Below are 24,722 nucleotides of genomic sequence, written 5' to 3'. Positions count from 1 at the left end.
TTGGGGACTTGCAGAAACACAACAAACCAAATATGTGTAAATAAAGACAGAATCAAGAAATCACTCCACTTTAATCTTATGCATACTTTACAATCAATGAGTACAGGATCTTTAAGCAATATAAAAGTTACGCAACAAGTTTTTGTCTTGTAAATGATGGTAAATCAGAGAAGACAATTATGTTATTTATATCTGTTCCTTCTTTTCATTATCAAGTTCTAAATCTTGTTTTGGAAGCAGTTTGGGAATATTAGAACAAATTTTTGTTTGTTAATAAAATGTCAGTTTAGCTTGTTTGTGAGTTCTTGGAAGTGATGTAGTTTGCATCTTTGGAAATTATTCTCATGGGCTCACTAACATGCCAAAGAGTCTAATTTATCCATTTAATCAATATGAGCACCTCTCAAAATTGAAAGCTGAACAGACACAGAATTCCTAAATTTTATAACTTACTTTGCACATTCAGTGAAGAAATTATTTATTACAGAGGGATAGCTAGGGATTTCTTCGAGGAAGTAAGTCTATTTGTATCTTAAAATTCCATAATAATAGAATTGGTTTAATTTGATAGCTTTGAGATGATGTACTTTGTAATGAAGAATTTGAAATCCTCGAGTTAATGCAAGTTCTCCACTTAAGTGTGAGGCCAAGATTTTTTTCTAATATCTTTATGTATAATATTCGAAGATACCAATGTTATATCAGAAAAGCATTCAATGAACAAATATGTTAAAAATAACAAATAACTTTGAAGAGCTGGAAAGATACCACATTAGTTTGTCTTTCCCATTTTTATGCACATACAGGGTTGTTCGTCAGGGAACACTTACAGTCTGGTCTGCCACGTGACTGTTCAGACACTTATTCTCTAACAACAAGTCTGAACTCTCAAGAGGCACCTCTGGCTTTAATCGAGATCTTGTCTTGCGTATTCTCAAAACACTCAGGCCCTCTCATAACAGTGAGGATGTTCAGGGACAAAAAGCCGTATCTAGTTTAGGCTAGCATTTCACCAGCTTAGGCTGCACGTGAATCAATTATACTTCCACCACTAACCAAATATCTGTCAGATTGATTAGACTGACTTCCTAGCATTTGAATACGTGACAGAAATGTCGTCTTCTGAATGCTGTGCAAAGTTACTACAACATTGCACATTGCAAGAAATAATTCCTGTATTAAAACTGTATGATACTGAAACAGAGATAAAGCAAACATCTGAATTTTAGATCAAGTTAAACCTGGTTTTAATTCCGCTTTGTTCTGCCAGTTTCTGTGGAACTATCCTATTCAAGTACATCAAACAATGATGCAAATATATTCTTAAGCTTTCCTTTTGAATTATATATGCAAGGAACTAGGAAAAGAATGCCTAGCATACTTTACTATGCAGTTTCATATTTTGAGTATGAAAACTTGTTTATATTTAAATACGTGGTTAGGGTGGAAGCTTTAAAAAATAAATCAAATATTATGTTATAAATTATAAAATAGGTAGAACTGACTAATGCCGTTCTTCATATTCCAAGCCATCTCTGAACAACCTAGAATTCCTTTCTCCCCACTTTTTAAAACTGTGTCGGTACCAAGATATATTTAAATTTGGACTGAATGAATAAAGAGCTATTTTTATTAAAAATAACAACAGAAATGCTTAATAGATATTAATTTTGTAGTTTGATATTGTACATTTTCAACTGCATCGGATTAAATTGCTAGTGTAATGTTAAAATGCTTAAAGTAATTTTGTAGCTGTTAAACTGAAGACATCCATAGCAGTTCATCAATCGGGGTCAAAATCCATTTCCTTCCAGGATTTAGAGGCATTTCGTTTGTATTGTTCAAGTTCCTAAAACAGAAACATACATACATATTAACCGAATCTCCTCATTAATAAAAGCAGTAAGATACATCCATTAGCCACCTAAACATTTAAAGCATGTACAAACATTTTTCACAGTAGAAAAAATGTACTGTATGTTTTTTATTTTTAACAAAATTATACTAAAAGTGCTATAAATTTTGCCACATTTGCTCTCACATAGGGAGCTAGATTTTATTTCATTAGGCCTAGATACTTGCTTTCTAGGGTAGAAGAAATTTTGGGTGGGGTCTTAGACATTCAGCTTGAGAAACCAGGCTCCCTATGAACATACAGAAACGTAACACTACCTGTGTTTTAAAAACAGAAATCAGAATTACCCAACAGAAACTACTTTTTCACACACATGAAATGAGGGTCTTTCAAGAAGCAAAATGCATTGGTAATTCCTCAAGATTACAGAAAAGAAACTAAAAAAAACAAAGCCTACTTTCCTGCCCCCCCCCCCTTTTTTTTTTTTAAGCACAGGACTGAAATGAACTTCTGTAAGCTTATACGTCACCAGCGGTGGTAATTTAGAGAGCTACCAGTGGACCTCAGAAACCCCTGCAGAACACAGGCTTGTCCAGAAAGCAGTAAGCAGAAATATATTTTAGAGGCATGCAATGGGTGTTTAGGAATCGTTATCATATCTATTCAATCTATGGTACTGGATATTTGTGGAAATATTATTCAACATTGCTTGAGGTTTTTCAGGAAGTGTATTAGTCATGATAGACAATGATGCCATGCTTTGGCTTTTGTTTTGTTTTGCAGTTAGTAGTTAAAATATTCTTGCAGGTGCTACTGTTCAGTAGACTGAAAAGTTAGCATCTGTGTGTAAAAATAAAATGCAAACCCAATGTGGTAATTAAAATTATGCATCTTCTAGATAGCAATTAGATTATTAAAAGCAAAGAGAGGCTCAAATTGTGGAGGTACAAATAAAGCAAATTAGGTATGAAAGATGAGGCAATCTACATTATGCTATATTTGACATAGGCTGGGTACTAGCATGGTAGACAAATGACCTTGTTTCAGCCAAAAGTGCTACTGGGAATTTTAAAGCCTATAATAAAAGGTTCTAGCAACATCACCAAACAACAATTTTATCTTCTGAATTTTATGTAGTGGGGCATACTGTTGGGAATTATTTCTGAAGATTTTTTTCAGCAAAAATTAATTTAGAAAGCACTATGATTGCCTTTCGTTCATTTAAGAATAAGGCGGCTTCCAACGTATTTGCAGGAAGATGGTACTCTACCGAGGTACTGTTAGACCTAACCATGTACTGCTTGCAATACCGAAAAAGTCATTGTGTCTGCCTTAGATCAGGAAAAGAGGTGGATATAAACCAGTGATTCGTATAAATGTAGCAAAGACCCTCAAAAGCGGGCATGTGTTTTATAAGATTGCTATTCTGATTTTAATAGAATGGACTTGACATTGAGTAAGGGAGGCTTCACTGCAGGTATACAGCTGCCAGACCTGACAAAAATAACAAAATTCACAGCTGGTGAATTTAACAGCAGTATTAATTCTCAATCCAGAGCACAGAGGGAAAAAGAAGAAAATATAGGGCAGAGCAACAAAGAAATCATAATCTAAAAATTGTATGGAAATAATAAATGGAATTTTCTCTCTCTCAGGAAATAACTTCAGCAGCTTTGTTATCAGTGCAAAATTTTCAGAAGCACCACACATTTATGAGCAGTAAGAGGATTTTTAATTAGTGCATCTTCCTCATGATGCTTGCAGGAGTCTAGTTTTACTGTTAAGTATCTCGCAGATGACTGACACAGAACATATTGTGTCTCGTCTAAAGCTAGTAAGTTGCATTATTAAATACAACTCTAGTACTAGTGAACTCTTCTATCTCTAAGCCAGTCTTTACTCAGTATTTTCACTCCCTCATTATTAATATAAAGTAATTATGATCTTGGAACATACTGAACTGTTGGAAACTTGCCAACAGTTAGGAATAGAAAGAATACTGTGATATTTTAAGGAGCGCATGTAAGCTGATTTATGCTAAGTAAATAATTTCAATTCTAACAACTTTCTCAAAGGCTACAGGAAGGGGAAAATTAGACAATGAAGTTTTACATATAACGACAATGCTGTCTGGAGGTCATGTCTACAGGTGTTGCCTAAATAATTAGCCTTACAGATTCATCATCTGACTAAACTGTTTCAAGAAAGAGGCAGGTAATTTAGCAGAATTTATTTTGATGTAATTTTAGCGAGTGTTGTGGTTTAGAAGGCAATTCAGTGTAAAGGCAATTCAAAGGAATACAGAAATGCAAAGTATCAAAACCACAGCATGCATTAAAACTGTACAGCTATTCCACTACATACAGAAGTACAAAATAAAATTATAAATATTTATTTTGGAGACATATCTAGGTAAGACTAACATTTAAACAATGAGAAGTGAAAGGGGAGAAAAAAAAGGGATTAAATGGGAGGATATTTTAAAAAAATAATCTTTAACAAATTCTGTGATTCAGAAGGAAAAATGCTGTCAGGGAAGTACACTTCCTTAGTTTTCATGTAAAACAGAAAGTAAAACAAATCCCCGTAAGTCAGAAATGTAATGGAAAAATCTTTCAAGTACAGCTTAAACATCACTCCAGCGACCCTTTTGAAAAAGAGTACCTTCCTGCTCATAAAGTCCTATACTACAAACATAAGCAGAATTCTGGAATATGCTGTAACTGTACAATCAGCTAAGAGATCCTCTCTTCAAACTGAAAGAAGATCCTATGAAAAAATATACCTCAAAGTACACCAAAATGTTCACATTAGCATTATGCTTCCTTTGTTTTCTGGGTACTGCTAGGTGTAGGGGGCACAGATCAGATTTACAAAGAATTAACAATTGCAATTTAAATATGCTTTCAATGTGCTCAGAGTGCTTTAAACATTATTGCTGCTAGCATCTTGTCCTAGATGTCTCAACACTGGCATAAAGTGGATTTTAAAATTTTTTTTTAACCTTAATGCTTCTGTACTTCTGTGTTTTTATAAATTCTTCATCTGTCAAATGGGGAAGATCACACCTAATCTCATAAAGGGATTGGGAAGAAAGACTTAACTGATGTTTGTGAGGCACTCAGATAAGATAACATTACCACACGTTCTCAGAGAAAAAAAATTAATACTTTTGTGTTCATTGAAGTGTCTGAATGGCAGGTTGAGAAATAAGATACACAAAGAATAAAGATGATAAAAAGAAATACTGAACAATTGAATTGAGACATCAGCAAAATAGTATATGATCATGTAATTAAAGACAATACTATAATGTCTACAAACAAGAAGGAAAAATTAAGATTGTAGGAAAAGCCTTAATTGTTGCATTTCCTCAGTTCTGAGGGACTGACGTGACTTTAACTTTTTCATGCAGTTTCTTACTGAAAGTGCCCTCAATCTGCAACATGGTGAAAATAACCAAATATGAAACAAGGATTAAAAGTCTTAAGCACCTCAACTTCAGTAGGAAATTTAATGACAGTGCTCTAACAATGCCCTTTAAGTTGGTTTAAAAAAAAAAAAAAAATCTTTTGTACCCATCTGAACATGCTTTCATGTGAAAATGAGAAAGCTTATTCTCGGCAGCTGAGTAAACATCCTAAATAAATTAGTCTCCACAATATGAAGACTAGCACTTCTCCTCTGGAGAAAATACAAGAGGCTACTGCTCTGTTACCCGTGTTAAGGTGCCTGTCATACTTCTCTGCCCAGTAACACTGGTCTGACCAAGGAGGTTCATCGCACAATATGCAATCTTCTATTTTGTTGAATGAGACTGAAATTGTCTTCTGAAGTTCTGCAATATGTTCCTGTTGGAGAAGTATGCTGAAAAAACATGGTGTTCATTCTGTTGGCCAACACAGTCCCAGTCTCAGTCAGACAGCTGCAGATCTGACACCGACACAACTTTTAGTTGTGAATGACATGGTTAGTTAGGTCAGTCCTATTTTGGGGGAAACAGGACTATGCTTCCTTGCGAGATGTTATAGAACCTCCCCTTCTTCTCATTTTGACTTGTTAAAGTCCTAACAGTTACAGCCCTGTTCATTGAGGTCTGCTTCCATTACTTCTTGTTAGCTGACACCAAATGGCACTAGGCATCTACCTTTTTTTTTTTTTGTATACTTTATGGTATTAGGCTTCAGCTAAAACTGGCACCGATCCCTAAAATAATACCTTTGTGTAACCAGGACCAGTCAGTGTGAACTTTGGCATTGCGTGACACTGACTTCTTAAGTACCTGATCGGGAGGCTAGGCAATTCTTTGAGCTCAAGGTTAGCTTTATCATTTGCTTCAATGAATGAAGCTGCAGTCAATGTCCCGATGAAAAAAGTCCACGCACCTACTTTGAGTATTGAGTACAAGGCATAACAGGATAGGTAAGACCCGAAACAAACAAAAACCTTTGAAAAGACATCTTAAGAGTACTTACCTCTGTGGTAGAAAGCATTTCTAAAGGACACAGAGCAGACACCCCCACGTGCCATCTCACTGCCACAAACATGTAGAAGGAACTAAGGAACAAGACTTTCACGCACTCCTAGGTGCTCACAGATGCAGGTGGTATATGTGCAGCTCTAATCGACAATACTATTTTAAAAGATCTCACTCTTAGTCAAGTTGCGTGTGTACTTAAAATGAAATTAAGGTGACCTTAAAGCATCAAAAGCCAAAAAGCTAGCAGAGAATGGAGAGAAATGGATGACGTTTGCCATCTTGTTTATGTTTTATGTGGGCTCTATGTAGAGTTAACAGCAAGCTATGTGTTTAAGGCCTAATCATATGCAAAATGAATGTTTTGCTTGACTCTTGAAAGCCCTGCAAAGAGCACAACATTCCAGTCATTCTCCGAGAGAATCTGCTAGTTAAGAAATTCATTAAAAACGTAAATTCCAAAAAGGTCCCTGGTGCTGTATTCTCTCTCTCAGAGCTTAACTCCAGAGAATGAAAAAGCAGTAAACAATTGCAACAGCACTATTTTATACAAACCTGCACGTTGTGTGTCTGTGGGGTAAGAACTAGGAAAAGAATTCTGAAAAGATATAGTTGAGAAAGAGAGACATGCTGTATCTTGAACGAAGGCACGGTGAGGAAAAGATAGCCTCAGGGAGCTTTCCAGAGCACAAAGGTCTAGAAAGAGAGTGGTACGTCTCATTGGTAACTCTGCAAATATTAAGGAGGCAAAATAATCTGGTCTAAAAGAAACCACTCTTGTGACAGAACGCTGATGAGCTGGACTCAACTGCTACAGCCAAAAAGCGTATCAGGTAAATACTAGCTGACAGCTAGTCCATGGGCGTGAGCCAGGTACTTTCTTGCTTCTGTACTTTTTTTTTTTAAAAAAAAACCTGTTTTCTACTTTTATACTTGAGAATTTAACCTTTTACTCTGCTAGAGTGTGCAAACCCTTGTTGCAGACTAACCCTTCAACCAAGGTTACAAAGTTGGAAATCGCTGGAATAGGAATATATTATCCAAAGTACAAAGATCCAGTCTGAGACTGGCTGCATCAGGTGCTAGGACACTAACAAGGCTCCTCACAGAGAAATAGCTCTGACTTGATTAAACTTTGTATTGCCAGAGTTATCTATAAATCTATTACAGTGTTATTGAGCAGCCTTGACCAAGACTGCATGTCAGTCAGGTATGCGAGTTCTATCAGACTCGGTGACAGGGGCTATATTTTGTTTCTGTTGCTATGTTTTTGTGTTTATTTTTCCTTTAAAGCTTATCTTTTTGAGATAAACAAGCAAACCGGTTATCACCTAGAGTCCAAAGTGGCATATTAATTAACCGAAAGTAACCGAGAAAAATGATAACATGCACTTAAATGATTTTAAAATATACCCTGTCGTCATATGAAACTTTGATTTTGCATTATGTCCCATGATTTCATTAGCAACATGTTGCATATTAAACATCTTAATATACTGTTCCTCCTACACCATAGATATCGTGAGACTCTATACGGAATGTCAGACTTATGATGTGTTTAAAATGTTGCTTTAAAAACAGTATTTTTTTGACACTTTTCATATAACTGGGAAATCCAAAGACGCTTCAAGACTCACTGCAACTACAGAGTTCTTTTCTTTCAGATGTATATTGCTATCTTGGTGCATTTCAAATTGAATGAAATTCTTGGAGTATAAAACATTTTAATAATGTGCAAATAATCTTGTAATAATTGAACTTCAAGATAGAGAAGTTTAGGAAATAGCTGCAGATAACAAAAGTAATTTTCTCTTTAATGCTCAAATTACTTGTAGTAGTCCCACTAAAAGAAGCTATGCTGGTTTGCAATGCCCTTGAACAGATTAAGATTCTAAAAGACCGTCTCTCTTGTTTAAAAGCAGAAAATTAATAATTTCCTATATGATTTAATCAATGCATACCAATATCTTCTTTTGCAAGACATAAGCATTATCTAAAAATAACAAACCTAGTACACCATATAGTTATTTTGAGATATATAGATATACTGCGTATGAGATTACATTATAAATTGCAAAAGCAATGTGCTTTACAAATTTTAATGATTTCTAAGACTGCTCTTGATGTAACAGAAATTCAGAACTGATGCCTACATTAACAGGATATTACAGGTAATGTGCAAGTTCAAAGACTGCAGGGGACTCTTGAAATTGCTTTATTCTTTTACATTATTAATGTGTTTCTTTGGATCAGGTAACTAAAGGTTTACTGCCTTATGCAATCTAACTAAACTCTACAAAACGTGATAGCAGTAATAATCTAATCCTCTGGCTTTCTTTTACAAGCGTGCAAAAAGACGAAGTTTGCCATGGTATGTTAGGGTTAGCTAAGATTAACTGCAGTGCAATTCAATAAAACTGCCTTTCATCTTAAGGGTGCGGGTCTGTAAAAGCATGTGAGATCTAGACTGGTACAGTCCATGATCTCAAGCACCGTTAGAAAAACCTCCTTTAACCACAGTAACTTGGTCCACAAAGAAGTTAAATGGTGTACAAAGAGCCCACATGTAAGCTGCGAGAATAGAGTGGAACGTTTCTCAGTCATTCGAGCAAAGAATTTTCTGTGTGTGGAAATAAATTAATCTATATGAGGCAGACGCCTTCCAGAATAAGTAGGCGATACTTCTTCCAAACAAAGAAAAATACGCATATCTTGGATTGATTTTAACAGACCCATACCTATGATATGGATGAAGACTCTATACAGTATTTCTACTCACGTGATGTTATACACCGATATCTGTAAGGCAATGTTCTAAGCTTTGTCTAGTTTGTCACAGAATTTTTCTATAAAATTAATTCACCACAAATGTAGGGAAATGCAGAAACACTTAAAAATTAATAAGAAAAAAAAAAAAAAAAAAAAGACCCTTTCACCACCACAGATCTTTTCTGGAATTCCAGGGTTAAGCTAAATATCACTATGTGGAATAATTCTTTTCACTTTAAGATAAAATGCACATAGCCTGCAAACTTGAGTCAGAAACGTTATCATCTCACTACCTTTCCAGTTTAAATAATAAGTTTTGAAGGTGGAAGACAAAAAAAGTAAACAGCCCCCACCCCAAACCTTGAAACTGCTTCCTAGACTTCCTGCTACTCAACACGCAAATGAAGAGTGCAGAAATGAAGAAATTACTGCCAAGAAAGCTTCACAACTTTGTTTCAGTATTATTTTAGTGAAATAATTCTGGAAGAGAGCTAGACGGAAAATTTGAATTATTCATTTCGAGAGAAACCACAGAGCCAAAACTTTGAGATCTAACAATGCGCTACCTACTTAATGTCTACCAATGGAAAAAAAAAAAAAACCAACCAAACTACTAGGTTGAAAAATAAAATTGAAGTTATTTAAAGGTGAAAAGGGGGCTACGAGTATATTCTACAATTAATTCAGCAATGCTGGTCATTCTGGAATACCTGACTGTGAACAGCAACTGGAGAACAACCACACACCTGGTTTTTCTGAGCTCTCATGACATCAACTTCATACTCAGCATATTGTAAATCCTGTGCAGGGTCCTTGGTATCTTGTACATCGCAGAAACTCTAAAAGAAGAAATTATAAAAACCCAAATGATAGAATTTATCTTCTGTTCTTTTAACAAGAAAACACCACTCTATAGAGCTAATGGAAGCATTTTGCTTTCAATACAAATGTATTGAAATCCTGCATTTATGGAAGAATTTTGTGCTATAGGACACAGATTAGATAAAATATACTATATTTTATCTTAGATTGGTAAAATGATGAGAAAGTAATAGTGCAGTTAGATCTTAAAGGAAAGAAAATATCCTTATTTGGTAGTAGCTTATTATTCTCTCTTCAAAATGAAAATATCCTTTCTGGCCCATGACATTTGGGTTGGAGTTGTTCTTGCTAGAGCATTTAATACTCAAGACTAGAATTCAGTTCCGGTTACCAGAAGTGTTACTTCAATATCTGAGAAATTGATTACTATCTTTTTGCCAAACACCTGAACGTTCACTTACTAACCTTGAGGGAACTGTAAGTTTAAGTTTAATGCCGAAGAAGCAAATACACTAAAAGAAAAAGACACTATCAAATAAGAATTTTTTAAAAAATGTTGTCCTGCAGATTTCTCCTTACTCATAGCAAATGGAAAGTAGCAATAAGTCAATCACACAAATGATGGAATAAAATAAAGCAGAATTATAATTATTATTAGATGAGGTGATGGAAAAAGAAAATTGCAATGCATAAAAACAGCTTTAAAGTTTAAAGCATATTTTGGAACCAAACCAGAAGACTGGGAATCTACTTGGCAAATCTTCTTTAATTAGACTGATACCTTAGAACGCTAATGGAGCTTGCAAGATGAGAAATGTATTCATTTCTCCAGCTGTTTCAGGGGGAGTTCAGGAGAAAAATAACAGTCCTGTATAGTTTTTGAAAAGTAAAGTTTAGTCTTTGTCATGTTGGGGCATACTGTACTGAGAACAGCATCTTAGTGATAATTTCTTCTGGTCACAAACCGCCTGAAATAATTTGTAGGCTTTGATATGTAGCAGTCAAGTGAGTGGGAAAGGGTGAATTCAGACGCCTTCTCACCAAGAATGGAGATCCATAGACCGAAAACTAGAAAAAGCCTAGTTTGCACACCATAATTTGAGGCACAGTTTCATAGCCCTGACTGACTTCCCTGCCGGCTCAGGTAAGCCGTAGGGCAGGAAATGGACAGCGATAAGGAACTGTGATACAGTCTAGCACACGAGGAAAAAGCAGCAGCTGGTCTTTGCTCAAGTCAAATAGAAAAGAATTTTGACTTCCTAACAACAGCAATTACTTTTATTGAAAAGAAGTATTTGGGGGTTTGCCTCTTGGGACCAGAAATTTCTGAAACGTGCACGAGATCACTACACAGGTGCCAAGGGATGCTAATTACCTTGCAAATCCAAACACTTCCCATAGCAAAATGACAGATTTTGGCGAAGAGCTCTTACCACACTCGCCTCGTTCAAAGCCTCATGCCCTAGGAGAAGAAGGATCAGTAGCTTGCTACAGCCAGGAAGAGCTCTCATCTTGCAACATCATTGTCATTTGCTTTAAGCGTTAGGGGATACGTCACCTTATAAAACTCCAAAAACGTTGAGTATAGCTTGTCTCTCAATGTAATGAAAGGCGATGGTATAACTTTGGAAAAAACAGCAGGTTACATCAGTACTTTCATTATTACTAAATGTAGGAAGGTGACTGAAGACGCAGAAGCTAATAATTAAAGCACCACTACATAAAAATCTGTATCTTTTAAAAATGCATGAATTAAAGAGGTCAGAAGAAACAGAACTGCTAAGTGAAACTGAAATTCCAGCGACTGGACTTGAAAGACAAAAATTAGTAGCGATATTACTACTATTCTAAGAGAAAAGAAGCTGTGCAGCAGACATCGAAATACCTACCTTGGGAGGAAACGTCTTCTCAAATACTTTTTTCCACAGTTCCAACGGTGTGTTTGCATGCATCTTTCCAATATCTCTGTCAGAGGCGGGTGGTGGTCCTAAGGATTACAGCACAAAGTAATGCAAGTATGTTGTCGTAACAATATAAATTATCAAAGCATTTGGGATAATGATCCATCTAATTTAATATTTTATCTTCTACAGTGACAAGCTGCAACAAGTGTGAAAAAACATTGATCTCCTACCATGAAATGGGCTCAGTGGTATTGTATATTCTTTCAGATCTAAGCTGTTGGTACTTTACTATTTGACGTAGTCCCGATACTTTATTAAATTACCTAACAAAACTGCACAAGTAATTCTCAATAATATAAATACTGAATCGTAATTTTAAACTTTCTAAAACATTTCCTTCCATAATCTGTTAAAACTGATGCTGATGTGCTATAATTTAGCTTTATTTTTTATTTACTTAAAATTTTTTTCTCGTTTTCAAAAACAATTAAGCAACAAAAACGATGAACAGGAAATGTCCTAACCTATTTGGCTCAGCGAATCCAGGCCTGCTGGTATAAATAGAGGTTTGCTGTGATCCACTGATATAGACTTGCTAAACAGAAAAAAGAAAATGTATCAAGTCAGCATTTAGCAATCAATGAAAAATTACATTAGTCTAGCTAAGATTAGACTCTTACTGGGCTTTGCATACAAATACACGTAAATAAAAATCTGCTCAATTCTAGTGGTGACCATGTTTCTAGTCCATCAGTTTTGGGATCAAAAACAAGGAGTTATCACTGTCCTGTGGACAGATAGACAGCTGAGACACAGGAGTAAAAGTCCATGAACAAGAATCTTTCAGAGATCATATTTAAGAAAAAAAAAATGTTTTAGTGATTAAAAAAATTTTTATTAAGTACTTTTAGATCCTGGGCAAGACATTTAATAGTTGGACAATAATTATGTTACCTTTTATCATAGCCAAATGCCAAGTGATTAATAAGAACACGGGCTTTCAGCAGGAGAGCCTCAGATTTACTGGTAAACTAAATGAATCAGAAAACAAAATATACATTATGATCTTCCATCACAGAAATATTACGTTATGTCATCTGCATAGAGGATTTCAGATAGAGCCTGGCTAATTCTTGACCTCAATAAATTTGGTATATGTGTACTGTATTTACTAGAATAAAAATCTCACACTCCCTTTCCAAAACATAAATGTATTTGTCGCTGAATATATAGATCAAGAAAGATTAAATGAAAAATAGCATAAATAAAGATTAAAGAATAAATTTTAAAATATTGATTCATAACTTTTGAAATATGCATATGAAGAGACACAAATTTTTTGCCCAAGACTAACGAGTTAAGATTTTAAACTACATTAAAAATTATCCAGAATGCCATAAACATTTAGAAATGTACGGAATAACTAAAATTGTTCATACATCATAAAAGCAGCTTGATAGTGGCAGAACTGGTACAGATTTATCAGAAAGGAGCTCCCAGAATATCTTCTCAAACAGCACGCTTATTCCTGTCAAAGGGCTTTTGTATCCTAACAGGTTCACGTCTTTGAGAAAGAAGTCAGATCCCTACTGTGGGGAAATGAAGTTTCTCCCACTCCCTTCAATGGGAATCAGGATTTAGCAGCCAAAGAGTTTTAGGCTCCTAGTTCTTCATTTTTAATTACAATAATGCTTAAATACTTTAATTTTTTTTTTTCTAGATCAAGACAGTTGTATTCTCAGTTAACAAAAGATGAATTCATGTGTCAAAGTACAAAAGCTGTACAATTTTACATGGATGCAAAAGGGCATGCTGTGATTATAACAATTTAAAGCAAACGTAAGTTGTTCGGTAATCAAAATAAGCCCCTATTAAATATTATTTATTACATAAATGATGGTTGATGCAATTAGAACCGTCTTCTGATGTAGAGAGAGCCCAAGAGGCAGCTTTTTTGGATTGTGAACCTAAGCATGCATGTTTCTGCCTTTACTCAGGAGATGAGCTGCCAGACTCAAAGTCAATTTATATACCCACGTAAACACTTCATTGTCTTCATGGTTGGCATTTCCTACTCATTACTGTAAAAAATCCCTGCTTTTATTCTTCAATACTGTGTGATAATCTGTTATGCTTAAACTGCTGTGAAGGCAAGCCTTTGGATCTAAGTTTTTCAGTCTGCTGAAGCCAGGTCACTAGATATAAATTCATGCTTCTACCAAAAAGGCCAGTTCTCTAATTCTATCTAGGGCAATCACTTTTTCCTGTTCTCCTTTCTTGTACCCAAAAAATTTTGCCAGACATGCAGTAAACTCAATACAGAAACTGAGTTGGCTAACAGATAACTATTTTTATTTAGTTTTTGCTGATACTGGGAATTATGTAGTTTGTTCATAAGGTATATCCATCCATCCCCTGCCAATACCTGTAATCCATTTGACAGATCAGCTCATGAAGCAAGCTACCGTAAAACCAATTAAATCCCATTTTCTCTAGGAGTTTTACATTTCTGGTTTTTTAAATATTGTTTCGTAACACAAATATTGCTCATCTTCTCCATCCTTAGTTAGAAAGTGAATATACGCACCACTAATGATGCTCCATAATAATGTGAAACAAATCGAAGTGTCTTGCTTATTATTTTCCTCATTTCAGAGTCAAACTCCTGAAAAAGTTGATATTGGAACATACGTGTAAGAAACAAAAAACAAAATATTACAGCTAGAACTTTTCATTTTTTGTATAAACTGCAATGCACTTAGGCTACAACACATGAGGCTTTCAGCTGTCAGCATAATTATATCTTAAGACAGAATCAGTAACAGCCTACTCTGAAAAGAAATGTCACAATTTCCCTTTGTTTCTTTTTTACAGAGGGAGCCTAATTCAGGCAATATGTTAGTCCAGAAAAAGTTTCTTAATTGCGAATGTGTATTCAATTTCCAATTAATTTGTTTCATTTTGTTTTAAATTGTTAGAAGTAGAAATACTGCCTTCTAGAAGAATAAGGATTTTTTCTTTTTGTGAAAATACTTAACTTTCAGTAAACCTTTGGGTATATGCTCTCTAAATTCTAATACCTGTAAGATTTGAAAGGTACATAAAAATACATTTTCATCAATGTTTCTTTAATGTAAGATCATACAGATGGTCTTCCTTGGATAAAGTGGGCAAAAACCTGGTCCCAATGAAGTCTGCAGGAGTCTGTCCATAGACCCCAATGGAATTAGGCTGTTGTTCTGTGCTTATTACACGAGAGTCACTGATTTTTAAAGACGTTATGGCTCAGCATAAAGCCTCAGTATTAATAAGGTACCGTGCCTTCTTTCATAAAGAATTAAGTAACTCAAAGAGTCAGCCAAGTATCAATGCACTATGTAGTCATCCAGAGAAGCACAGGCTGCCAGCACGGCAGCTAAAAATCAAACATACTGCTCTAGTTTCTCATGATCAAGTGCTGCTTGAAAATTGAGTACGCATTTGTTTGGATTTTTAACGTCCTGGGAGAGAATCCAGCAGTACTATGACATTTCTTTCCTCTCCCCCCTAAAAGATGCTATTACTTGTCTCTCAAAACTTAAGAAGTACTTAAAAAAAAAAAAAAAAGTTCTAGGCTGAAATGGTAGTTTACTGTTTGTGCTGCCACAACTTACCAAAAACTCTGACCAGCTGACTTGAAAGACTCCCCTCTTTCACTGCCATAAACTTACAGCTGCTGTCAGAAGGGACGCATGGAGCTGGATTTCTCTCATTATAAAAGAAAGTCACCAACATGATGTTTTCTTCCTTCCCTCTTTGGTCTGCAGCAACTTGTATCTCAACATTTTCTAAGTACATCTCAAAAATCATCACTTTGGGAGTGCTTGGTGAAGGAATGACAGTATGCCTTCCATAAGGCTTTTGGATGGAAAGATTTTTTTGTGGTAGAAGGCTGACTGGCCGTACTTTTGTTCAAAAGATTACTATTTTATTACCAAGATTTTACTATACAGAATCTTTACCAGGAATCTTTTAATTATTTAAAAAAAAAAAAAAAGTATTACTTACATGAAAAATATCATATTTGCTTCCAATTATCACCAAGGGTATTGGAAAAGGGTCAACTAACTCATAATCCTATTAAACAGATATATGACAGTTAAGCAGTGTAAACAAACTGTAGAAGATTGCAACTGTTAAAACAACTGAAAGGGTTTAAAATTAATTCACAGAAGACAAGCTCTATTTTTTCAAAACTTTAAGTTAGATGAATAAACTTTAATGCAATATCCATACCGTATTCTACAATTTTCTCATTTTCTTCACAAATGGTCAGGAAATAATCCCTCTGAGCAGTCAGAACGCGTATGGCATAAAAGGGCTTTCACACTATATACTCCAGCTCCAACATTAGATGGGAAGGGAAGAGAGGAAAAACCTCATATAGTCACAGAAGAACTGCCAGATGGGATTAGTAGAACTGTTTTTTTGACACATTACCCCTCTTTGCATCATATCCAAAGTAATACAGACAAAAGCTCAAGAAAATTAAGCTGAATGATTTGCTTCTGTCACACATTTGTCCTCCCCACATCACATTTTCCAAACTCTTAAAACACATTTAATGTGATTTTCAAATGTTTGCAATCAGCAGAAAGAGGAAACGTCACCTAACAACCATGAAAATGCAAGTCAATACCAACGGACAAAAACAGCTCTGGGGGTGTAGATTTAACTGTTAAATAGCTAACTTCTGATGAAAGTTTTAATCAGCAGATTACAATAATTCCCAAGTTATCTGGAAGGTTTTCCTGTAGTCCATATGAAATGAGACAATCCCCTGTGTTCATGCAATTATTTAGGCAAGCTGCTCTGGTTGCAGCAGAGTGGAAAAGAGATGTGTTGAAGCAGAGGCTGACCTAACTGTTCCCTTCTAAAACTGGTTATTTCACATACGGGTTAAGCGACAGACAGTATTTTAGCAAGAAGCTGCACATACTTTGAGAAGAAAAATAATGGCTTCACTCATACACTGTCAAGGCAAAAGCTTTGAGCAAAATTATCATAACTTAAAACTGGGCGTATAGAATACAGAATTGAAAAAAAATTACTTTTAGTTTCTTAAGTAAGAAAAAATTAATTCAGGATAACATCAGAAACATTAAAATTGGCATACTGAACCCTATTAATCTTTTGACTATGGAATTAATTTTTGACTATGGACTACTTTAGGTGCATCCAGCCTTTTTAAACAAGGTCTGCAATTGATATACCTATGCTTTATCATCATAGCCAATAATTCTTTATCCAGGCCAATGGAATATACCTAATCCTTAAAAAAACCTCTAAGAACCCCATCAATTCCTGTTTATCAGAAAAATATGTTTAGCTATAAAAAGGCAAATAAAAATCTGTGTAAACTCTCATTTACTTTGACTATAAAAGATAGTATTTCCTCCCACAAAATTGACATTAATTTTTTCTTGAACAATGATGAAAGTAAAAAGAGAACCAAGGAGTAACATAACATTTTGTTTGCATCCTTTCTGGTTTTGATAATGAAGGCTGAATAGAAGTTCTTGTTTAGAAGGTATAATTGTGTTCCCTCCAGGGCAAGTATAACAAGTCTTCTCTTCTTAACAATTAACGGCATTATTCTTTTTACTTATTGAAAAAAGCTTGCAGTTTTCTGATATGTAAGCCCCTCTATGTAAACTTGACACATTGGTCGTGATTTATTGCCAAGTGTGCTTGTAGGCATTTTCTTTTTGTGAATTACCTTCACTAAAAGTAGAAAACAAAATCATAATCCAGCAGATCTCAAACCCTATACTCTAAATCTACTGAGTGTTGCACATGTTGCTTTCTCATAAATTTTAAGTTACTTTTTAATTTTTGAGCTCTATAAGCATTTGCTGTATTGCAGCATTTTATAAAAGTTACAGTAACTAGATTTATGTGCCAAGTCTTTGAATTGTTGAATACTTATTTATGCATTATATACACACAACATTTGCAGAGGTTTAATGCACAATGACTTTTCATTTCTATTGCGCATAATCTAGTTTAGCTTTTCCAGAGATTTAGTTAGCAATTATGTTTAAAGGACTGATGTTAACATTTCTGAAACTTTATAATTTAATTAGTTGTCAGATTATCAAAAGGCATTGAGTTTGTGATAGACATTTAAATAAATGCAAAGTATATAGTCATGTTGATGGCTGTTATAACTATATTCTTTGCTTAAATTTGTACCTTCAGCTAGTCTCTTGCTAGATGACTTTTGTACATTCTAGTTTTCATCTTCATTTTAAAAAGATGAGGGGGGAAAAAAGCAAACTGCTACTCTAAAACTATTTCCTTTGATTGGTGTAACATGCCATAACAATCACATTAGATATCTAACAAAAAGATATAAGAAACCTTCTTTCCTTGCTTCTGCTCTTATTGAATTTTTATTAAATTGCTATAATTTTCCAGTGAACAGGTTCATCTACATCAAATGGATTTTCAGTCATGCATAAAAATCTAAAAGAGTTGTTTATGATTTTCAAAAGCATTATCTTTAACTGTATAAAGGCCTGTGACATCTGGAGAAAATATTAGAAGTAACTTACTGGATGATCCCTCTGCAGATAGTTCCGCATCCTCTGTTTAATTTCAGTAGCTACTTCAGGATTTGTCTTTTCTAGTTTGGTTAAAATTTTGTTCACGTGGTTCCTGGTGACCTGCAGAAGCTTCTCCATAGTAGTCCAGAGTTCGTTAGGTTTGGACAGATCCAATACAAGAACCACCGCAAATGACCTATTAAAAAGGCATTATTTGGTCAAATCTTTATTGCATGAGACAATCAACATTTTCATATACAAAACCATACCTGTAGTACAAATGCTGAAAGCAACAAATGTGAAAATACAAATGCTAAGATAGAATTAAATGTGACAGCAAAGGAAGATGGCTTTTAAGGATACTCCGAGCTCTGAAGAAACCTTTCCCTTGTCTCTTGTTCAGAACTATTACTTTGGCAACTTTCCATCAGAGGTTTTGGTGGGGTTGTATATATGTTTCTGGAGACTCTCTTTCAAAGCAGGAAAATATGCAAATATCCTGAGCCCATTTAGCTCCGTCTTCCTGTATGACTGGGCACTTCCGCTATCACATACCCCTGCCATCTCAACAGCTCTACAATCCCAGACGAAGCAATGCTGGCAAATGGTTAGGATCTTTCCTAACCATTAATGTATTAGAAAGTTCTATACTTTCATTATTCTTTTGTAATATGAAATGGAAAAAAATGGTTAAGGGCAATATTCTATGCCATGGACTGTGCCAGTTAGCTGGAACCTCAAATGGGTGTATGAGAAAGTCTTCTGAAAGATAAACAGAAGAAGTCAGAGTACTCAAGATACACTTAGCAATTACCAAGCTTTTCTCATCATAATCCACCTTTAAATGTTTTACATATAAACTCCTCTCGTTCCAAAACCCTGCCTCGCAGAACTCTAACTGCATTAAAGTGCAACTGTAAAGAAGAATATGGTAAATGCAGCCATTTGAATGGATGCAATCATTCTTTCACATTCCATCCTGACTTGAAAAAGGGGATTCCAGACCAGAGTGGTATTAGAAAGACTACAAAGCAAAGTGAACATCCAATTTCACTTTAAAATGCTGTGGGGAAAAAAAAAAAAACAAACAGTGAAAGTTCTCTTGGTGAAACCAGATACAGTTCACGGACCTTTTAAATAAGCAAATTGCTTGACTACAGACAGATGAGAAAACCAGTGAAAAGCACTTATACTTAAGTTGAAATGGTAGAATTCTTGACTAGCATGTTAAAATACTGTCTTATGAACAGAAGTAGTCTTACAGAACAATGTTGCTATCCCATCAAAGAATCTTAAGATCATCCACATCAGAAGATTCCTCATCAGTAAAAAGGGAAGAAAAGACTGATGGAGGTGGAGCTCAGTTAAGTTCATTTAAACAGCTGAGAAACGGTAGTTGATTCCCCCCCCCCCCCAAGCTCTTCTAAAAACAAAAACTTCACATGCCAGAAGCATTTTTTCTTTATTCCTTCTGTCTTAGTCTCTCACTAAATAATGGCATTATCTCCATAGCTAAAACAATAGCAAATGTACATGATAAAAAGTGATCCCTCCTTTTTTATTTCTTTTTCTTTTTTTCATAGAAGTTAAAAGCTCACTACCAAGGAAATAAAGCAATGCATCATAATACAAAACATATCTTTTGATCCTTTTCTCCCCTTCCACTTTCAACTCCATCTTCCCTAACCAGAAAAAACATGAAATGCACCCCCTATCGCCTTCTCATTTCTTCATCCAACTCTTCATGCATTTCTTCTTCCTATGCTATTCTATCACTTTTATGGATTTTTCTCACTACATTCTCCTAATTCTCTCTAAATTCCCGTTTCCTTTTGTCTTCAAATCTTTTCAATAGTTTTAGTTCCTCTCAGAAACATCATCTCTCTTGTATGATGCTCTTCGCATCAGATGGTCACTTCACTTCCCAAAAATCCAAAGATTTTTTTTGGTCACAATTTTTTGCCTTGTTTTTCACCCTAAAATACTGCCCCTCACAGAGACAGCATCTATGTTTGCATACAGAAGTAGGAAGCAAGATTTTATTTTTCATATGCCCCCAAGTTGCTTTTTCTGCTCTTTCACTGAGCATAAAGATACTATGCCTTTTTCTGTATTTCTTGTTCTATCTACTTAAGGCCAACCTATTTCCTTCATGTTATTGCTTTCTCTTGTTGTTGGAGATTGCTAAGAACTTGGCTTATTAGGAGAGAACCATGAAAAGGAAGGTCAAAGCAAAGTATCAGTGGTATTACAACGATTTTTAAGAAAAAGTCATAAATGTTCTATCTTACATTTTGAAAGAATTTTCCACAATAAAAGGTCTAGAGATTTACTTATGTTTGAAGGGAAGCTGAAATTAACTTTGGAACTGTAATATTAATCTCTTACCTTATGTTGTTGCTAGTGATCGGTATTCGAATCAGTTCCAGTAATGAGGTTCCACCACCTAGTTCCCAAAAATGAGCTATATCTTTAGGCTGTAAAAGAGTTTCTTTATGTCAGAAATGTGTGCTTCCATGCAACACCAAGAGCAGATCTTCATCTGATAAATGGTCCTTTCATGCAAGTGACTCAGAACAAGAACATATTATTATTTAACTAGTATTTTCTGAAAAACAAAACTCAATGAAAAACTCCCCACGTTCAAGAAATCCCATACAACACTTACGAAAGACTCCTGGCATGCCTCTGACTGTCTGGATAAATGACTACAGTAAAGTAAAAAAGTCAAGAAGCAGCATGATTAATGATAAACATGAACAAAAAAAAATCAGGTTCTCTTCCCTTTCTTTTTGTTTATTGCCGCGCAAGACTAATGCTTTTTGAGAAGTTTGCAACTGGAAAAGTAATGAATCTCTACCTTCGCATTTAGTTTCTGGGAAAAGTTTTAAGTGATTTTTAACTTTCAGAGTCAGATTTTCCCCTCCCTGCTTCAGTAATAGAAACAGCAATTACCTGCAGCAATAGTTACTGCTGCTGCACAGCGTTGTGCTGCAATGGGAATGGGTCCAATATTTCTGTTAACATAATCTGCAGTGCAAGATTTAGCAATGCGGACACACAACCCCAAAATTTAATTGTGATTTAACATCCTCTAAGATGACCGTTTTTCTCATAAAGCGGGTTGTAAAGTAGCTTCATCGGTTTGTACTCATTTTGCATTTTAAAGACAAAGTTCAAGGCATGCATACTATGTTACAATGGGAAAATAAAAGCACTCAAACACGACAAACAAGGTAGTTTTTATAGATGAATCTGATTGCTTTGTGTTAGACTTTGGTATCTGACCTACTGTGTTTTAGTGAGAGGGAAAAACATATTACAGATTAAAACACAAAATTAAGCTAGCTAATTTAAGTAAAATTATATTAAAAAAACCTTTTTGTTTCACAAACAATAAGCTAAAAAACCTAAGATTCTTATATGTAAAAATAAAACACATATTTTTATGTGTGTGTGTGTGTATATATATATATATATATATATATATATATATAAATATAAAGATATCATAAAGTATACTTTCTGGATACTCACTGTATTGTGTCTCCATGCCCTTCTTCCAAAAGTATATTCCAAGGCTAACGTTGGCTTTGGAATCTCTTCCCTGTGCCAGGAAAAATAACTTCATTTTGTCAAGATCCTCTAAATAAAGTAAATTATATAGTTACTGAATTATATTTATTAGTCAGTTCAGAATTTGACTTAGAAACAGCAGTGCAGAGAGGACACTTTTAAGACACCAGGTCTCAGTTGCTGAAGACAGGAGAAGCAGCAGCACCAACCTGAACAGATGGCCATTTAAGCTCTCTGATACCAGAGAAGAAGGACTGAAGGGGTCAGATGACAGGTAGTAACGAAGGGAAATAAGTTTATCCATAAGTGATCAACTGGTCACAGAATACAATGCCTGTGTACATATATTATGAATTATCAATAATATGAATATTTATGTAAAATTCTAATCCACAGTTAAAAACTACTTTTAAAAATTTAGCACATACCTCTCAAGACACCTCAGTATAATAGTGGTCTTTCCCTGGAAATTAAAAACAAAGAACAACTCTGCTGTACTGTCATTAAAGCATAAAAGTTGTATTGATAAATGAAACTCCCTCATTTATCATTCCAATAATAAAGTACCAGAAAAATGTAAACTCATGTAATTGTTTGTAGCCTTATAGTGGAAACTTAACTGCCAACTTTCTGTCAGAATCAAGTTACACTACCATTGTTATAATTGTAAACGAATAGAGATGACAAATACAGTAATAGGAACAGTGTGCTTAAAATTAGACATTAGTGATCAACCTGGCCAACTCTGTTAAACTGTTTAACAGTTTTTGATTATTATTAATACATTCATGTAATGTTTGGTTTCCACTGAAATTAATTATTACCGATGAGATGGCAATAAAAGGAATGCTTAAAATACAAATAAACATACAGAAAAATATGTCTTTACACTGTTGAAATTCAGATACCGAGTACCATGCCACACTGAAGGGGCTAGCACTTCTACAGTTTACTCCTGTGTCCTTTCCTAGCTCAAAAACCAGCGAATTTCAGGTAAATCTGAAAAGGTATTTTAAAAATTGCTGATTAAGAGGTTGCACATATACCAATCCTTCTAAAATAAAAGTTGTATTCTTAAAAATATGACTCACTTTGTCAAAAAGGCAAATATTTCCTTATTTACTTTACAAATAAATGCTAACAGAAAAAAAAATATGAAATTACTAATGACCGAACTTATGGGACAATGAGTTAAAACAACCTTAGGCATGTGGAATCATGAGTTTGCAATCACTGATAAGGCATGTTCAAACAGGTCTGACATAATACAGACACAGTTCATAGCAGGATGTCAAGGCCTCTATCCACAACAAAACCGGTATCAATGCGCTTAAATTGGATTGTTACCAGTTAAACCTTTACAAGGGGAAATTTGACATGTCAAATCATTAAAGAGAGCAGCATTATTTCCAGCAGTTACTTTTATAAAAATTAATGAAGCCAAACGTCAAGGAATTAGCACATCATCGATAACAATGGTTGAAATTTTGAGTCTCCAAGCCATAAACTTGAACTTCTGAATTGTAATAATGTCTAACTGGTCCACACTCCGTGGAATGCCCACTCTCTGCAAATCAGAGCGTGACATATTTTGTCTTTAGAAGAATTAAGTGGACCTTAATATCTGAAAATATCAGGTATTTTCCCTGACAAATTATGTTCAAAAAGCACAGACGTGTACAGTATTCAGCGTTACCCCATTTTTGTTTCCCATAAATAATATTGATTTTTCCCAAACTTCCACACGCTTGCCATCGTCGTCAGGGTTTTCTCTCTTCTCCACTTCAGCTATAGCAAGATCCCACAAAGTATCGCTAGTTGGAAAAAACAAAATAAGAGCGTCATTAGAGAAAACCAATGGACCCTAGACCGTAATTCCTGAAAATATCTAAATGGATAAATGAAGGGTATTGCGGTTTATTGTTATTATTTATTATTTTTATTTCACATCACATGCGCTCTGCTTGTCGAAGTACTTCTAACAAAGGCAGGTTAAGTAAAATTCCTCAGGTAGCCCCAACAGCCATTTGTGGCACAAGCTGAGCAAATACCAGCCGTGTGGCGGGAGGCTTTGTTTTGAGTCCGTTTAAGACGCCTTTAAAAGGTTTTCTAACGCGTGCGGCTTTGCACCGCACCCTGCAGGTCAGGCTGGCAGCCTCCGGAGCCGGGAGCTCCCGGACGCCGGCACCGGAGGAGCCGCTGGCGGGTCAGCGGGCTCGGAAGGGCTCAGGACCCGCCCTTGGTGCCCCGGGGAAGCGACTGCCGGGGGCGAGGAGGGCTTCCCCTTCTGCGGCTCCCCCGTGGCCACCAGCGGGGCGGAGGGGTGGGTTAGGCCTCCCCCTTTCCTGTGGGTCCCTAACAGGAGGAACCGGCTGCTCGCACCAAGGGCTAGGCGTGCCCCCCGCCCCCGGCCCCCCGCGCTTTCGGGGGCGAAAGAGGCGGAAACGGCCCCTTTTACGCCTCCCTCCCTCCCTCCCTCCCTCCTCCAGGCTGTCCTCCCCGGCCGCCGGCTCCTTCCCCACACGGCGCCAGGGGCGAACCCCCCTCACCGGACGCGGGCAGGGCTCCCCGTTACCTGGCCTTGGGCATCGCTCCTCGGGGCCCGGGCCTTGCTCTCCGTCGCCATGGGAACCGCGCAGGGCACGTTGGGAGGTGTAGTTCCGCGGGGAGCGGAAGGGGACGGCGGCCGCTTCCCAGCGGGGCCGTGCTGCGGCCTCGCCCCGCCCTCCCGC

The 24,722-nt window shown here is 35.9% G+C and overlaps 1 protein-coding gene across 1 annotated transcript; it reads right to left on the bottom strand.

Annotated features, from left to right (window-relative positions):
• Positions 1 to 52: 52 nt before the first annotated feature.
• On the bottom strand, positions 53 to 24,702 carry DYNC2LI1 (dynein cytoplasmic 2 light intermediate chain 1). Its single transcript, XM_087774276.1, has 13 exons — positions 24,566 to 24,702; positions 23,687 to 23,804; positions 22,419 to 22,453; positions 21,952 to 22,021; positions 20,803 to 20,891; positions 18,424 to 18,610; positions 15,875 to 15,943; positions 14,415 to 14,492; positions 12,782 to 12,858; positions 12,352 to 12,422; positions 11,813 to 11,910; positions 9,848 to 9,940; positions 53 to 1,849 (listed from the first exon to the last, which is right to left on the bottom strand). Exons 1-13 carry the CDS (start codon positions 24,577 to 24,579, stop codon positions 1,784 to 1,786), a joined length of 1,065 nt encoding a protein of 354 aa, XP_087630402.1. The 5' UTR covers positions 24,580 to 24,702; the 3' UTR covers positions 53 to 1,783.
• Between the last annotated feature and the right edge of the window lie 20 nt (positions 24,703 to 24,722).

This window comes from Nipponia nippon, unplaced genomic scaffold (genome assembly GCF_047370975.1).
Source record: "Nipponia nippon isolate SJK-2023a ecotype South Korea unplaced genomic scaffold, ASM4737097v1 scaffold_4, whole genome shotgun sequence".
NCBI classification, from domain to species: Eukaryota; Metazoa; Chordata; class Aves; order Pelecaniformes; family Threskiornithidae; genus Nipponia; species Nipponia nippon.
Note: the sequence above shows the minus strand (reverse complement) of the source record. Positions and strands in the feature narration are given on the sequence as shown.

What these genes read in the sequence shown, in the direction of transcription:
- DYNC2LI1 (XM_087774276.1), bottom strand. An exon ending in GGATTCGCTGAGCCAAATAG is followed by an intron (nt 11,911 to 12,351) that starts GTTAGGACATTT and finishes TGTAATCCTTAG; the next exon opens with GACCACCACCCGCCTCTGAC. An exon ending in TGAGAGCTCAGAAAAACCAG is followed by an intron (nt 1,850 to 9,847) that starts GTGTGTGGTTGT and finishes TTTCTGTTTTAG; the next exon opens with GAACTTGAACAATACAAACG.